The sequence below is a fragment of the Varroa destructor genome, unplaced genomic scaffold, assembly GCF_002443255.2.
Source record: "Varroa destructor unplaced genomic scaffold, Vdes_3.0 BEIS01000003.1, whole genome shotgun sequence".
NCBI classification, from domain to species: domain Eukaryota; kingdom Metazoa; phylum Arthropoda; class Arachnida; order Mesostigmata; family Varroidae; genus Varroa; species Varroa destructor.
This window is the reverse complement of record NW_019211456.1, coordinates 55,111,639-55,129,075: the sequence shown is the minus strand read 5'-3', so window position 1 is coordinate 55,129,075 and position 17,437 is coordinate 55,111,639. Positions and strand designations below refer to the sequence as shown.

Genomic DNA, 17,437 nt, shown 5'->3' with positions numbered 1-17,437 from the left:
ATCGCCAGCTGTTGTTTGGCAGCCCTTCTAAAACACATATTACAAATGAGCAATTTTATAAGGAGTAGGACATGCATGTTGAATACTGTCAAATATTTTTGACCTATAAAACGAACATATGCCATGTAACATGCGTGGACATATTGACTACATTTTCTATTCAAATTGGCTCTACTTGGGAAATCTAGATACAGTTCCCTTGGTGATGAGCAATTTTAAGTACGAACATGCCGGTTTACTACAAAGCTGATCTTTCTTACTTCGTTAAATTTAAAAAGCGGCGTATTAGTTAAAATATGATCGGATTAATCATTTGAATTCGAAAAAGCTTACCTAGGGTATTTTAAGTAATCTAGATCTTATACTTTGCCTCGGAACAATTTGAACAAGAGCGTTTCTTATTGGAAATCTGGGTTCCTCTACTAAAGATGTTGAAAGAACGACTGATTCCTTAGACTAACGGAAGTATATAGGTGCCTTGGCTAAGTGTAGTATTTGATTCGTGCGTGGAGCTTGTCGCACTCTGAGAGTAACAGAAAATATTGATATAATAATTGCCTTTTTAGCCCATACACTTGAAAAATATCGTTGAGATTCTGAAATTTCCCACGATGATCATCAAAACGAAATTAGAGAGTTTTAGAAGGGTACATTCTGTACAAAATTTCTGTAAACTAATTATGCAGTTATAACTATAGTTGATGTACACAAAAATTTTCGAGATTGTCGCCTATATTTTAGGCCGGAATTTACGGTTTAATCATCTATAAAAAAAAAACGAGGGTTTATTTCCAGACAAGGTATACACAGGTATGGAAATATAACATGTTCAAACCAACAAAGTAAAATAGTAATACTAATAATGTACTTACCGAAAATATGTCTGTATCTAGCGTTTTGAATTTAAACCCATGGACTTCATATATAGTTAGAATCGCCGCTTTTCGTGCCGATTGCTTCTGCCATACCACATTTTTTTAAAACATTTTAAATACCACATTTTCAAGTAAGTTGTAAAAGATTTATTTTAAGTGTAAACATTGTTAGTCTCAAAACATTTTAGAACATTATCGGAGCCGTTTGTATCGGTAAATTATTACGTGGATTCATATATATTTCTCTACGATAACTTAGTGGGTGATGTATTTTCTTTATAAAATTTGAAATGAGGTTCTTTTTTTTGAGCACCGCATATTTTTGAAGCAATAGCCCTCATGAGAATTTGTAATGCTGCGTAAATCATCTCTATACAAGTAACGTCTGTTAAGCATGGTAAACCATGATTTTATCTCACTATAAAGCCCCAAAGGTGGCAACATTGGGACTTCGTCAATGAATTACCAAAAAAAAATTGTTTATCACTTAAATGCATGTCAGGTTAAAACCGGCAATTAAAAGTTTTGATCGCTGTCGAGATGCATACCTGCCTTCACAGGTTAAGCATACTTGATGCTCTTAGTAAACTTTTTTCCCTTTTTTGGATTTGACTTCTCAAAATCTCAAAAAATACATTCTGGAAAATCACGATTTCATACATCATATCTGTAGCATCTTTTGTAAGCACTACCTTAAACATATGTTTTTATTATAAAAAACAACAGTTTTAAAACTCCAACATTAAAAAATTCTCCAAAAATTCAAAAAAACTATTTAGTAATCACATGTTATCGTCCACTCGTCTTCTGCTAAAGTTTAATCTGTTTCATAATCAGTCCAGTAGCTATTTATAGCGAAAGCAATTGTCAGAAACACGTGTATCAAAAACATTAAGTTTCTAAAAAATTCTTATCAACTAGAACATTTGATTATTGCAGTATTATTTTGTGTTGAATACAGCATCGCGTAATCCTATTGCCCTTTGGAGATCTTCTATAACAGTGCTATTAGTGTCTATGTTCAAGAAGTTAAACAAAGGCAGAAGAAAAGAAAGATGGTAATGTAATAACATGGGGCAGCAAATATTTTTACTTCGTATAGTACTATTGAACAAAGTGGCATGAAGAAGCTCGAGCAAAAACAAGAACTAGCCGAGCAGGGTAAATTTGCGCCCAGCATCGAAGTCCAAGTTGAGCAGCAGTGGTTAACCTAAGAAGTCCCTGCGCAATCAAACTAAGCCGCGCTTCCATTATCCTGAATCAAAACTGTAACAAGGTTTTTTTAAATGATGCCTATTATCATTGAGTCGTGGCTCACCTGCGATTGTCCTTTTGCTGATGTCACCGTGGACCGCCCGCCTTATGGTTGCTCCTGCTGATCGCTATAGGGACCATGTCATGAGTAGAATTCTAGTCACATTGTTCACAGAGTGTTCAAGAGGTTCTCCATATCTTGCAGCTTTCGTCGCATCATATCTTCCTTCGGATAAGAGCAACAGATGTAACTACTATTCCCTCACGGAAACATATTGGTAAGCTGAGTGTACAGTCCCATTGATATCGTGCCTTAGCTGACCCTTGGTTTTGAACATTTGTTTCCGGTTTAGAAGACTGACTATTACCAAAGAAAAAGCGGGATGCTTGTCATCTCCGTCCGTATATCCCTTTATTGATAGCGTTCTATCTTCTGTGTTTAACGGGAACTTTTCTTGCAGAACAGTCACCAAAAAAACAAATGCTCTGTTTGTACATATATACACATTCATCTTCAAGCTATTCGACTTAGCATTCACCATGGCTAACTGCCCAAAAGTCTTCGCGAGAGATTGCCTGCTTCTTAAACATTTGCTTCCAAAAATGAGCTGCAAATACCACGTTGATTTAAATAGAACTAAAGAGAATAAAAAGGATCAGTAGCATTCGCAGTTGAGATAAATAATCCAAAAACCATTAACGTGAACAGCTCGAATAACTCAATAACCATTAACATGCTACGGAAGTATTGAAGAAAAAAAAACAAAAAAAAAGGGATAAAGCGGATTGGTTATTACTGATAAAGATGTACAAGCTCTCTGAACACTCTGGTTTGGTAGTACAAACTTTTGCAGCTAAATAGTCTTCCAGGACCTTCAAATAGGTTTCAGAATCATTTTGTGAATATCGGGAGGGTTAACGAACAACGTACTTAAAATAGTTCTCAGATACCTTTTTTCGACACTAATCGTAAGAGTTTAGTAAGTCTACAAGCTTGTTCGTAATAAAGCAAGCAAGGATAACAGTGTGAACAGGGCCAATTGGGAAGTACAAATCTTCGATACAAGCTTTTATGGTTCTATCCTCGTGAGGGCACTTTATCGGTTAAGATCGGCCAGTACCCAATGTCTGCGTCTTTCGTGACTCTTTTAGGCGCTTTTTGAATCCTTTTACAAACTTTTTTCTTTAAAGCTTTCGCAACACTGCTCTAGGTCACAGCAACATATTACACGTGAATATAAACACGTTAAGTAATGGGTCGTATGCCACGCACAACTCAAACAACACCGCTATAGTGTTTTGGGCTATGAGCTCGATCTCTACAATATTCATGTAGCACCCCTCGGAGCATTACTTCAACTTCGTTATTTTGGCGAAGGTCTGTCCAACGACCAAATCGAACACCACTTTGGCGGTAGCTGCTCTTTTTTAATCTGCAAATTCAAATTATCTATCCTTATCATTTCGTGATGTTCATGGTATGTAAGTTTACCTTATAATTTAAATAATGGCAATAAATGGCAAACGTAAGTTAACTTAAACGCAAAAACCAACGTGAAGTATAACAGTGATTGATAAAATGTTATTCCCTTAGAGCAAAAAATATAGCTTCGTAGCAGCGTTGTGAAGTGGACAAAATCGTATGCGGTTTTGAGAAAGCCGTTCAAGAAGAAAACACGTTGCCACTGCGCACAAACCTCGGGTTTAAGTGCAATAAACTAAAAAAGTGAATTGAAATTATATATTGAATCGGATAATCTTCCCATGACGTGAAATTGCGGAGGGTCCGAAAATACCTTAAGAGGGCCAACGACGCAGTAGAAAGCGACCCTTGTTAAAGATTCAAAAGTTAGCTAGTGGACCGCTTTTTGGAGGATGCGCTCAAATCACTTCATTTCGTCAAAGTCCGAGGGAGAAACATTCGTGAAGTCATGTGGGTTAAGTGAACGTTGTCCGACGCTAAAACGATATTCGAGTATTTCTAGCGATCATGCGGCAGACAGTCAAGTCTAATTTTATCATAGCCGAACGGGTTAATTTGTATGTCAAATTAATCTATGCAGTCCGGAGAAACCTGATAAGAACGCGAGGTGATATGTGCGTCAGGTAATATCATCACAAGTGTATAGTGAACGAGTCGAGCGGAGTCTCAGCGCTGTCCAGCTGCGAAAAGCACATCCAGTGGCGAATTCCAATCGGTCGCTGATGATAAGCCGTAAAGTTCATGGGTTCATGTCTATAAAGGACACGCGCCATCATTTCGGAGCGCAATAGCTACGTGTGGTACTTTGGCGTCAGATCAAACTGTTGTTATTTTTATGAAAGCTTATATTAAGCTCTTAATAATTTTCAAGACCTCTTAAGCTCCTCGCGATTTTGAAGCGCTGTATTATATGGGTAGACGAATCTGGTCTCAGACGTTTGAGTATTTCGGCCATTGTAGCACTAGTCCTCTTTTCTACTTGCAGCGGTGAAGGCATGTCCATGGAAACAGCATACGATTTCTGAGTGCTTAGGCAGGTTGTCCGAACTGCGGGAGTTTGTGTAAGAATAGCATCAGGGACCACCTGGAAGTCTTGGAACGATTTCCGGAAAATTTAGATTTCTTGTGAATATCGTAATCATACACTGTGATTAGTTTCCTCTACTGTGGGATGCCAAATCACATATGAATTAATCAGTGAATCAACCTGTATGTCACAGATAAAAATGCTTGAAGCTAAAGATAGTAACCACAACATATGGAGCACTCATTTTAGTAGTTGCGGGCGCTGCCATTATATAGGATCGTTAAAGAATTTTTTTATTTCAGGGCTGGCTACTACTATCGGATGTAGGTGCGGACATTTCAGGTGTTTTTTGAATGGCTAAAATCTAGTTGGAAGATCTACGGGAACAATGATTGGATTCTAGTTTAAGTGACCGTGGCTTTTTACGATTATAACGTTTGAAGATAGTAGTCCTCTTTTTCCATAATATTTATTTCATTTTAGGATACACGATACAAAATTCGGCTTTCTTCCATTGTTATGGCGCTTACAATATTTGACTGCTGAACACTAGGATGACCGGTAAAACCGTCGCTTCAGGGTACAAATAATGTTTCTTGAAGTGGTATTTGTACTTTAGTACTTGGTGTTAGAGCATCTAATATGTAGTTGTATAACTATAAATAAGAGTGTATGCTGATATGAGAAACAGGTATGATATCACATTATATAGATGCGATAAAAATACGTCTAGGTTGGTTTCACATGAGTTTGATTAATCTGTATTTACAAAGAGTCACAGTATATTCTCCATGCTAAGCTGCTAGGTATCAACAGAGAATTACGCTTTTTCAGTGCTTTAAATTACTTTGATCTAGTTGAACTCGATATCGCACTCGCAGAGATTCTCAAGATAAAATATAATATTCTTTTTATGACACTTTAACAGTGGTTTAATTAGAAACAAGTATATCGGATGTTATGCCAATTTTCTTGAATCTTCAGTATCTTCGGCAACAAGCAAATAGGAATATATAGCGAATGTTCGTGTATTATAGTCGATAAAACATTCACAGTATTATCAATCACTGTAAATGAGACGCAAAGTATTTACGAAACAAATAGCTTCGAAAACTAGTTTTCATTGTCTAGCTCTATAGCTTCTATCAATATCCGAAGAAATCTGTGTGGCCTTGAGTCATCATTCTGAAAAAATGAGTGAATTTTCTGGAATCATCTTTTTCCACGCCCAGTAACGTCCTACACAAATTCGTGAATAGCAGTACAACGTAAAGATCCGGCAGACGGCGGTTGGCACACACTGAGTCTACTTTCGCTAACGTGTCTGCGTGTCCAAAAGTGCCAGTGAGTCAACGCGTTCTATAAGAATTACCAACAGCACAGGACGGGCACGAGCACTCACTCTCTTGGGGGTGTCTGCCTTTTATTCCCACAATAATTTGCTTTCGCAATAAGTTTTTTTATTTAAAGGTTTCAGTAATTTATCTTTCATTAATAATTATCGTCACAATAGCAAAGCTTTAGCGTAGCTGCAATTGGTTGTAAGTATAATTAAGGCACTTGATGTAAAGGAAGATAGAGGTACATTAAGTAAGTCACTTTCCTTTCCGACAGAAAGCAAAAAGGTAGCAAGTGAACGCCATTAAACCAGTCCCAGCTTCTTCTGTGTTATGGGTATACATATTTCGGTGTGTATTTTTATTTATAGAGGTATACGTATGCATTTTTTTAAATATCACTCCCGCGTCGCTAAAATGGTGCGTATTGATCGAAATCTATATCTTCGCATGAAGATAATGCCTTCATAGAAAAGCATTAGTTGATTTTGTAGGATTACTTTCTGATCTAAGCTGTATGAAACAAGGAGAGTGGCGTTAGAGTATATGGAATATGCTATAAGGACGGGTGTTTGCCTGATAAATACACAACTAGAATGTATTCAAATGCAGTTAGCATATGGAAGTCTATATATAAATATGCTCAGGCTCCCATTTCGTCGAACACTTCACAGGCGAAGATGATCGTTTTGTTCAATTGACTTATTTTTGAAACCAATAAAGGCATTAGAAGTCGCCGTTTAACATAATAACCTTTTGTGGCAGTGGTTATCCTCGGTCCTGGCGATAAAATCGTTTGACATGTACCCCATATATTGGAATTCCGCATAAATATCAAATTAGAAGTTATATAAGTGAAAGTTATCTTCAAAAAATATAAATACTGGTCACTGTGTTTGGTGTGTCGTTTCTGTCATTGTGTCCGTTGTTGGGCGTCGTATCTTAGAATTCATTGTAGCCTTACATTAACTGCCATGGTCATTTTGGTATTTCTTTGAAGAATCAAGTACCAGCTGGACAGGGCGTTATATGTTCCAAAGCGAAATGTTAACAAACTGGTTTACTGCCTAACCTACCGTTTCAAAAATCGTGTCGCTTTTTGGTGTAACCTTGTATCACGTTAGCGAGCTCGTCAAATGACCTCGCACAGGCTACTTAATAATAAGCCGACCTCCTGACATTGAACACACCTTATTCAGGGAGCATTTCAGTTCCTTTAGTAATGTTGCATAGGCGTCCATGATGTTCAAACGGGCTCCCATGTTTCTAACTCGACAAAAGGTCTCAGGTGAGACTGCTGCCTTCGAAGGGAACGGATCACAAATGACGTCATTAGAAATATTCCAGATTTTGGGACTTGTATCTATCGAAGCTAGTACACGAAGAGAGATCTTTGGAAATATGTCCGCGCCTGAAATATCACTTGATCGCCCCTCCGACTCGCGACAAATCTTTCGATCTTCTTTTAACCCGTTTAGCTTCATTAAACATCAACCTAATCGATTACTTTGAATCGTTTGAGAGGTTCTCTAACGCCTTTCAACAGTCGCTCACAGAGCGATCGTACGCCGCCACCGTTCTACCATTGTCGCCGCTCAAAGCGAACCGTTGACGTTTTGTCGTCGGTCGACAAAAATGAGGTCTGTTTCACAATACGAAAATCCAGTTTTCAAATTTGGGCGCCCACTAGTAAGATCTTAAAATACACGGGAAGTATCTTAATGACTTTTACATATATAGCGTTGGGATAATAGAGACGTGTGTCCTTTATAAAAGAAAATGAATTTGTTAATAAGAAGAAAGACGTGCAAGCGATGACAAAATGACGGACGGCAGAATGAAGGAATTAAGGAACGATCGGCTATCGTGGCATGGAACAAATATTAAGTCGGTACATAAATAGTGATGGTCCTTTTACTTAATAGAGAAAGTGTACAATGCTAGCAACATATTAATTTACTGTGTATTCACCACCTTTCTTTTCTAGATTTATATCTAATTTTTTTTGCCTCATTGGGTGAATGTTAATCCTAGCCGAACGTCAAGCCGATTAATTGCCGGCTTAATGTTCCGAATACCATTTTATGAACGGAAATAAGCTACTATTGTACCTGTAGCCGGTATCTCTGAGCTTACGGTATTCACTTAGTCTAGATATGTTAAATCATTAAATTTGTTTTCCATCTGTTGTTACGTAGGAAATACCTTGCTGAACAGTTCCCTGGCCACTTAATAACATTTTGGTAATGTAAACTATATATCACATGCATCATAACTACTCAACCAACAAATATACCGATATACAGAGCATACTGTTGTAGACGTATTGAAGACAAAAAATTGGAGCACTATGTCTAATACGACGCGAGCTGCGTGGTATGTGCTCAAAATAAATGCTTTATGTATAGGCACCTTATAATCTCTCAATCATTTTTACTATGAAATATCTTTTCCCTTTCAAATAATTTACTATAATCTGGGTCATATATTACTTTTTGTTGCATTCAGTACATTCTTTTACAATTATCTCTTTGAATTCATTGAGAACGTTTTATGTAGTTTGCTTGAAGTTGATACATGAACCAAAATTTAGTAAAAGGGACTTTCGGATAGCATATCATTCCGCTTATTCAGACGCACTCGTCTAAATTATAAAACAATTACACAGAAGGGAAGTACCCTTATCTAAAGTAATTATTACATGCTATACTTTACTAACAAATTAAAGAGGCAGGCATATCAATTTGAGATAGAAAACGAGCATTTAATTCCATTTTTGATAATATATTTTTGTCATTCAGTGATTTTAAAAACAGAAACCTTTAAAAACCGGTTGCCAAGTACGAAGACAAGAGTAAATGTTACGGAAGAACAATTTGAACATTTTGCACTATCGTGGAATTTTAAATAAAAATTCAGTCTTTAAATCTTTACTTTCAAATACGCTTTACCGAGACCTCTATGTATTGAGTTTTACGTCCGCAAGTACTCCATCAGACGGTTGGCTTCCAGTATGAATCAACGTCTGTCTATACCATGATACCTAAAGATATCGACATCGCTTTGCTAATAGAATTCGACCTAGTTTCTTACGCCAGTCTACTTTTCTTCGGGTATAGCTTATGACCTCGTAGACCGTGTGCTGGCATTGACCGAAAGCTAACGGAATGTGACATACGTATTTTAGGTGATTCGAACCTGTCGCGTTTCGACTGAAAAATATTAAGTATAGCAGAAGCAAATGCGAAAAAATCCAAACAAACAAATATGTTTAAATTTCTGTATTGATTATGGACTCATAGAGTTCTTCACGGATCCTGCACAACGCGCCACAAACATGAACTTCTCCTGGACGCCGTGCTATAGGCCGATGACTCAGTTTCAAACATTGAAGTGTCGCTCGACGTAATTTACTGCCCCCTTCAACTTCCGTCCGATTAAATTCTGCATCTCTGAGATGGTACGCAGTAAATAGTAAAATCACCAGAGGTTTGAGTAAAAAAATTATGCTGGGGAATATTCCGCAACGGCCGAGGAAGTATCAACAGCATGGGCAAACATTTACATGTGCAAATTCCTAGTTCGACTTAGTGAACTGATGTCTTAGTTATTTCTATCAACAGAAAATGAGATCGGCACAGTGTGTTAATGTGCTGTTAATAAAGCGAGTAGTAGGGAGTATCGTACTTCGCAAAGCAGTTACTCACACGCGATTCGCGATTGCATTCATAAAATATTAACCGTAAGAGATTCACTGAGCTCTAAGAAGGACCAGAATAAGCAACCAGAGGCTAGTATCACTAACAGCAAATACAATGGAAACTATTAGAAAATCTCAGTTACTTTACTCAGTTAGTTAGAAAGTCTACTAATATTGTGACGACAAAAACTGGTATCTGATATCTAGTTCGTCTACAGATCGGGACATGCCAATTTGTAGTTATCGGAAATACAATCCAAATGGATGAAGTTCATCACAGCCCCCGACAGTAATACCGCCTAGCTTCACTTTGTCTTACCGTTAGTCTTCCATCGAACCCCACAACATCCTTCCGGGTCAACTCATACTATTCAGACTGTAATAGCTTATCGTTTTTTTTCCTTTTTAAGACCTCGGAAAGAGTCTTTCGACATTCTCTTTCCCGGCTCTCCAACTAGTTCACTTCAAATTATCTCGTAGTTTTTTTTCTAATAGGTTGACTAGCACCCCTTCGATAAGCTCTTTCCATTTTTTGTTTACTCTACTTAATTTCCCTGCAAAGGTTGGTTCTAAATGCCTAAATGATAATTGGCCCCGTGGTAAAGCTATAGCTAACGTGTTTATCGGCTAAAGTTAGGAATACGTGCTGGTGTAGGTCCTTGTCTAGGCGTTGACCCACTTCATTTGGTGTTTCGAGGCGGCAGTCGTCCGAGGTCATACCTAACCGGTAAAAGATCGCACGCCAAATATGACGAAAATATACGTAATGTGCATACTCAGGGGTGTTTTGGAAAGCACAGCAGCCCTTATTAACCGTGTCTTTTAATACCTTCAGTATCTTGGTGTCCTAATCATTGGAGTTTCGTTTCGATTTCGTAGTTATCTTAGCTCAGCTTCATAAATTGGGTTCTTTGTGGTCGCCAAGACTCTAGCTTATATGCGGTATGCCATCTCCTGATTCCTTTTCTAAGTTGGTACTGTCATCTTGTGTACAAGTCGTGCTTACATTTGCCATAGGTTAACTGAATATATTTTCTAGAGTAGTCCATTTATAGATTTCAAGTTGTACGTATCAATAGTTTTTCTTAGGCTGAAATGCTGTTTCGATGCGTGATTCCCCTTTTCCCCATTGGATATCATATTTTACATATCATGTAAAACATCTTTCATTTCGTTATAATTGCTCAATACCCATTGAGATGCATTAGAATACCTCTAAATGTCGTGAAGTATCAATTTAAAAATTATATTTTAGCAAAAAATACAGCTCTGCTTTGTTTCGGATCGATCAAATCATCGCCGGAGTGCCCTGCTGTTCTACACCCTTTAACTCGTGACGGTTGTCCTTGTGGTACCGTTACACTTTTTCATGTGACCCACAAGTCATATTGGACCTGCATTGTTCTAACTACTCCGTTATCTTGCTGCCTTTATCCCGTTACCCTAGTTCAATGATATTTGTCCCATTCTTGAACCTGGCTTCAATGATTCAGCTACCCTCATTCAATTTTCTGCGTGAGGGATGTTGGTTCTGAAAGGTTATGCTCCTCACAAAAATAAGGTACTCCATAACCCTGTATTAGTTATCTCATAACTCCGCAGCTGCTTTCCTATTCCACTTTTTCAATCACTCATACTCTCACTGCAATTAAATTATTGCTGTAGCATTGTTCATCCGTTAGTATTTTAACGTTACTCGATAACCCCACTATGGATAATCGGTTATCTCAAATTAAAACCGATGCTAATTTTTAAAATTACCCGCAGATACCAAGTTACGTACAAAATAAAGCAAATAACTAAGTAAAAATATTTGTTATGTCATAGATTCTTGACCATTCTCTTGGAAAAATATCCTACATAGAGGCATTTATATATTATGTATTTTCCGGGCTGTAACGTTAATCAGTCGTTAAGAATCATACTGGGTTCACGTTGCATTCGCGTGTCTTCCATGAGGCTAAACACCGTCTTAACGGGTGTACTGGTAGTTTTATATCTTCGCTAACTCCTCCCGACTGGTCACGCTCTCGAGCTTGCGCGCCGTCATCACAGTTTTCCGACGGTCTTGGCGTCCTTACCCTACTGTGCATCTTCGTAGCACGTCTCCGGTGCATTTCCATCGTGAAAGCCTCCACGGTCCAGATGTGGTAACTTCATACAATATATGGCTATTTGTTCTCGTACATCATACGTTTGCTCTCTCTTTCCCGTCAAGCGTCCTTTCGCAGGCAGTAGTCTTTTGTGATCGAGCCCCTTTTCGCTTTGATCATCATGCTTTTCTTGGATTCTGTTGTACTACTGTAGTATTGCCGTTCGGAGTAATTTTTACAGGAAAACATTGAGATGCTTTCAGTCGTGCATGATGATATTATTCGAATTGTGCTTTGCCTTCGCTAACGAAGATTAGTGTCAAAGACTCGCTCTAAACTTAGAAGGCTTCGTGTTGAATGCCTATTTAAGTACCGAGCGGTAATTAGCATTTTTAGTTGAAGAAGCTGCATGGAATTTACGATCGATCAGATATTAAAAATCACTTGAAGTAAGAACCTTAGACATTATCATCGAAGGCACAACTGTATGTGTCCGGTATGACCGAATAAAGCCCAGCTGCGATAGGGCAGAGCAATTCTTTCTGTTCAATTGGGCATCGAAGAAATCTGAGATTTCAAACACGTGGTTTTCCCTGTGCATTCAAATGTTTAGGTAAAGAAGATCACAAGGAAAAGGTGCCTCTCGTACGGTCTTGTACCTCCTAACAAATAATGCATATGTCTTAAACAAACAAACAACTAGAATAACAAGAATAACGTGAGTGTGAGACCGAAGAATATTGCTTATTATGATCTCAGAGTAAGCGTGATGATGCTTCCGTTCTAGACAACTATGATCATACGGTAAGTTTTCGAGCTATCGACTCGTAGAGTCTTAAGGAACGACTGAGTCTTAGCTAGGAGTAGACTCCTGGTGGATTCTTCATGTTCGTCAAGTCTCTTTTTTGTCGTCTACATCAACTATCAACTTCGATGGAAAAGGACGAGTGAGCGCCCTGTGCATGCATGGCAGGGTAAAAAGAACCTAGTGAGATAACTCAAAAGAAAATCGTTACCCTATATAGGACGAAGGCAGTAAATGTAAAACAAAAGGAATGATATCATTTTGCCAATTTAAAGATGTTCGCGAAAGTTATCTAGAGTACTCCTGAATTGTAGTGCTCAAACACATTAGCAGAACGTTGTCGTTGCCTATTGCAAATTGTACCAATCCATAATTCATATATAAATTAACTGTCTTCTTCTTCTTCAAGAGACAGGGTTTGTTAGCCAAACTAATGTACTTATGATCCCCGTAATGGCATTGGTATAGTAATGACTGTGGTCATAGTATCCCTATGTTTTCAGGCCGACCGATTGTCGTAGCACAAATTGTTTCTACTACCCAGCGAACGCCAGTCGCTGTATTACGCTTTAAACGAATGTGACCAATACCAATGAAATCGCTTTAAGGACATTTCTGCTGCTGCGACCATCTTGAAGTTAGCGTACGTATTCTGTCTGTTATTATGAATGGATGAACGTCTGAATGAACGAACGAATTAGCGCAGAGGCGGTGCGTATGTGCGTGGGTTGGCGCTCTTACGTGGAATCGTCTGAACGGCCATGCCGCAGCAACAGCAATTACAAATGGCAACGGAAGGCCGGGTGAGAAGCGTGAAGCAGGTGTAGCTTTTCGCAGCAAAACTGAATATCACAAAGGCAGAAAAAGAGAAATTCATTATAATAATGAAGATACATTTTTGAATGGAAGCGAAATATGTAGCTATGAGTCTAATGGAATGGAATCCGCCCGAGAATTATTATATAGAGAGTGTTTTATCATTTGAACTTAGCTGGAAAATATCACCGTGACCATCTGTATCTTCAGCTTTTGCTGCGTGCGTTGCGCTAATATACGTAGTCGTATACTTACGAAAGTCTCAACTCCACTATTAGTTAGTTGATTGACAATCAGTCATATATGGGCGATGTCAATTTATCTAGCTCATTGATTTGGAAACCAAACCGCGATAAGGGTAGACACTATATCGAAGTCGCCATTATCACATTCCGAAGCTAAAGTAACTTAGTCCGTTCTGCACTGGAAGGAGCGGCAGGGTGTTTCGAAAACATAAATCATGTTTTGTTTCGTTTTATGCGTGAAAAAGTAAGTACACGATATTTTTCGATTTACTCGTAATTTCGATTTCGAGGAAAAAAAGTTTTGTTTGGATGTTCTGCTAGGACTAAGATCTTTCCTTTTTTTATAATCGATTTTTTCTTCTAGAACATCATTTTTAAAGCGTCCCTTTAAATTGGAATAAGTTGGGTACATTTCAGAAGTTGTTCAACAAAATAATTGCAAATTGTCTTGGTCAATTTAATTTGTTTTTTTTTGTTGTTTTTAATGTTTTATTACATAATGTTCCACTCAACTTCAATACAATTCGAGGCCATATAGTGGTGAACCTCTTAGTTAAATATTTCGAACCACCGCGCTCCCTAAAAAATTCAAGTTTGTCTGAAAAACGCTTTCACGGATTAAGAAAGAAAACCCTTTGACTACCACGATCACTTAAGCGATAACCGCCTGATATAGTCATCTGTGTAGTCGGTTTAATAGCAAGTACGTGACCTTTTTAAAGCACTAGTATACATTTATAGGGTATGCCTCAGTTAAAGATTTAAATCATTATGTGCAGAAATATACATAGCATCATCATGCGAGAAAAGATATTTTGTAGCATGAGAGTAACGCAGAACGTTGTGTAGTTTTACTGGTTATTCACGCTTAAAGAAGTTACGTCTTGCGACATAGCCCAACTAGACCTCGAAAAGCAAATCCCAATGTCTGCTAAACCCTCAGAACTTTGCTACACATATCGCATAATAGTGGTGATATAGAATCTATACATAGCATCAAATGGTAAGAAACAATCACCCCAATGCACCTCAGTAGAGACGTGACAATGAAAGAGAAGTAATAAACTTCTAATGAACACTTTTACCTGAACAAAATAAAAAGCCGTACTCGTAATTTGTACTCGTAATGCAAATGTACATGTTAAAATTTGATGATAGTTATATTAAGAATATTGAACATATTTTAATTGTTGTTTAAGCAGAGAATGAAATATGACAAGATATACTTACATGTTTGCATTCTGTGCAAGTTCAATCTGTTGTTTAGGGCATTATACTTCGAAATAGCGTAGCTTCTTGTGATGACACCGAACTCCTACATTGGTAAACATGAAACTTACATTTACAAGGTAACGAATGATTACTTTATACATTATTGTCATAAACTGATGAGCCTCAATGATGTTTTTGTCTAACTCCAACACAAGTATTATGCTACCACCAGATGTCTCGTTAATGATATGACGCACTCACTTTATAAGAGTGTTCATGGTACGCTGCATCTGAATACGTTTACCGTCGCTTATCGTAATATTTTTACTACCACTACTATGTACAATCTTAAGCCATCTCCATAAAAGCTATTGTTCCACAGGGGAATATCTTAGAATGTTGTTAGATTGATCTTTAGTATAGTGACAGTCGATCCTTTATTGATGCGCATTGACTTTTATTCGCCCTTAATAATTATGTTGAATTAAAATGTATAATCAAGTAATTATACTTAACGAAATTTGGTTCGATGATTCTATTTGGGAGTTTCAAGAGATCATCACGGCATTTGGCTTTATCTTCCCATTACAGAAGGTGGGGTCTGTGCGTTAGTGACACAGAAGCTTGACGTGCCTTCCTGATTGTCCGATTTACCTTCTTTAGTAAATGTAACTTAATAAAAAAAAGATTCTTTGTCTTTTTCTGATCATAAATCACCAAATCTATGCCAATGTTAAATATAATTTGAGCTGTTCCTGAAAATTTTAACTAATTTGCCCATAAACCTTTTAAGTTTGCAAATAATTAGTACCAAGTCAAATATTGATTTTGAGGATCCTTGATCTTTTACGGCTGCGAGCCAGTTTCCACTCTTGCCTCGTACTCCTTTGCAATTCGTTCTAATACTACTGATAAATCTTATCATTCATAATCGTTACAGGTGAAAGTTGTCAGTGATTTTAGTCAATTTTATTCGGCCTCCTTCAGTGCTCCACGGAGCAGTTGTAAATCGCCTTGTGTGTTGTTTATACGTATAGTTAAAGGCCGCTCGATGATAAACACTGGGATACCGTAGGCGGATAATGAGTCCAGCCACGCTCTCATTAAAGTCATCAATGGAAGCTGTTAAAGATAATGTTCCAAATGTGTATTTTGCAGTTCAGATTGAATAGTCACCAAGATCGATTTTTCGTTTTATTTACGGTTATAATCTGTAGAGGACTGATGGTTGTCCAGTTGTGAATGCTGTGATCTACGCTTCAACCTAGTATATACGCTTTTGTGTCAATAAAGACGTTTGCTATTTATTCGACTTTACTTCAACACTAGTTAACTTTGAAACCCTTCACAAACATTTGATTGTAGACAAACCTTTAGAAAAAAAAAAGGCGTCTCGCTTGCTTATAGTAGAAACAACAAAACACGTAGTTGCAATGGTGTTTCAGCAATCGTTAAAAATAACAAAAGGAAAATCCGGGAAAACCTGAGCCTTTGATACACAGGGTAGTTCAATTAAATTCTGAGAAATCGGGCTGTCAGTCACGGCAGTTATTCGCTCATCCGCTATTCTTAGCATTCGAAGGAGCCAGTTCTTTTTAGAAAAAAAAATACATAAGCTAATGATAGCCAAAAATAACACGTTGTCCTTGCAATTTAAACGACGATCAGCTATGCTCAAAATTCTTCACCCGGATGAACCCTCACTGAGATTATAGACTTATTTTTTTCTCCAAATCGAGTTAGTAAAGTAACTATTAGACAGTTACTTAAGAAAAAGATGTAGGACGGAAATATACCATTTGCTTGACTACGGCTGCTAAAACCAATGAACGGATATGTCGATTCCTTAAAATTTGCACTATTCTGTAGGTCTCTTAAGGCAACTTGCTATCATTCTCAGACCTTCAAGAACCCATTGGCAAGAAGAGTTAAAACAAATCCTGCTGAAAATCTATAAGCCAATATCCTAATAAGGTTTATTTTCACTTTGTTTCGAGATCATCTGAAGCTACCTAGCCTTAGATAAGAGAAAATGGTCTATCAGCATCACCGGAGGGTATCTTTCTCATTAGCTCAGATTAGTTGTCTGCTTAAACTGTACTACCTGTGAGATATTTAACTATATTACTTGATAGAATACAGAATTAGCCTGAAGGAAAATTTCTATTCAAAACTAATTTTCTCTTTTTTAAAAGCAAATTAATTAAATTGAAAGCATAGTTAAAATAAAATAATCGAGCCAGCATTTCCATTGTTAAACTTCCTTACCTACACCCAGAATCACATCATCCATAAAAGGGATATTTTCATTGTTAAAAATTTAAACAAAGAGAATCTAACTTGGTCAGTTTTTCTATAAAAATAATCTTTATGATTGCTAAGTTCTGTGGTGACAAATTTATGACACGGGAGGAACCAGGCGAATTTCGCCTACCGTACGCTGTACCTTTTAAGACGAACACCTATCAAGGCGTCCTAAATGTCGTGCATACACAACAAAAGCTTGATAAATTTAATTAAAAATACTGACTTCATCGTCTTTTGTTTGCAAACGCCATGCTTTAAATAAAGATTAATTAGTTATTAATGC

At 37.5% G+C, this 17,437-nt stretch overlaps 1 protein-coding gene across 1 annotated transcript; it reads right to left on the bottom strand.

Annotated features, from left to right (window-relative positions):
* Nucleotides 1-930: 930 nt before the first annotated feature.
* On the bottom strand, nucleotides 931-17,427 carry LOC147757151 (uncharacterized). Its single transcript, XM_086983148.1, has 3 exons — nucleotides 14,866-17,427; nucleotides 13,316-13,416; nucleotides 931-4,696 (listed from the first exon to the last, which is right to left on the bottom strand). The coding sequence occupies exons 1-3, from the start codon at nucleotides 14,873-14,875 to the stop codon at nucleotides 4,469-4,471; spliced, it is 339 nt and encodes a 112-aa protein (XP_086839274.1). The 5' UTR covers nucleotides 14,876-17,427; the 3' UTR covers nucleotides 931-4,468.
* Between the last annotated feature and the right edge of the window lie 10 nt (nucleotides 17,428-17,437).

Excerpts from the sequence above, each read along its gene's own strand:
- LOC147757151 (XM_086983148.1), bottom strand. Across the intron at positions 4,697-13,315 it reads GGCCGTTCAGACGATTCCAC|GTGGTCCCTGATGCTATTCT; the intron begins GTAAGAGCGCCA and ends CAAGACTTCCAG.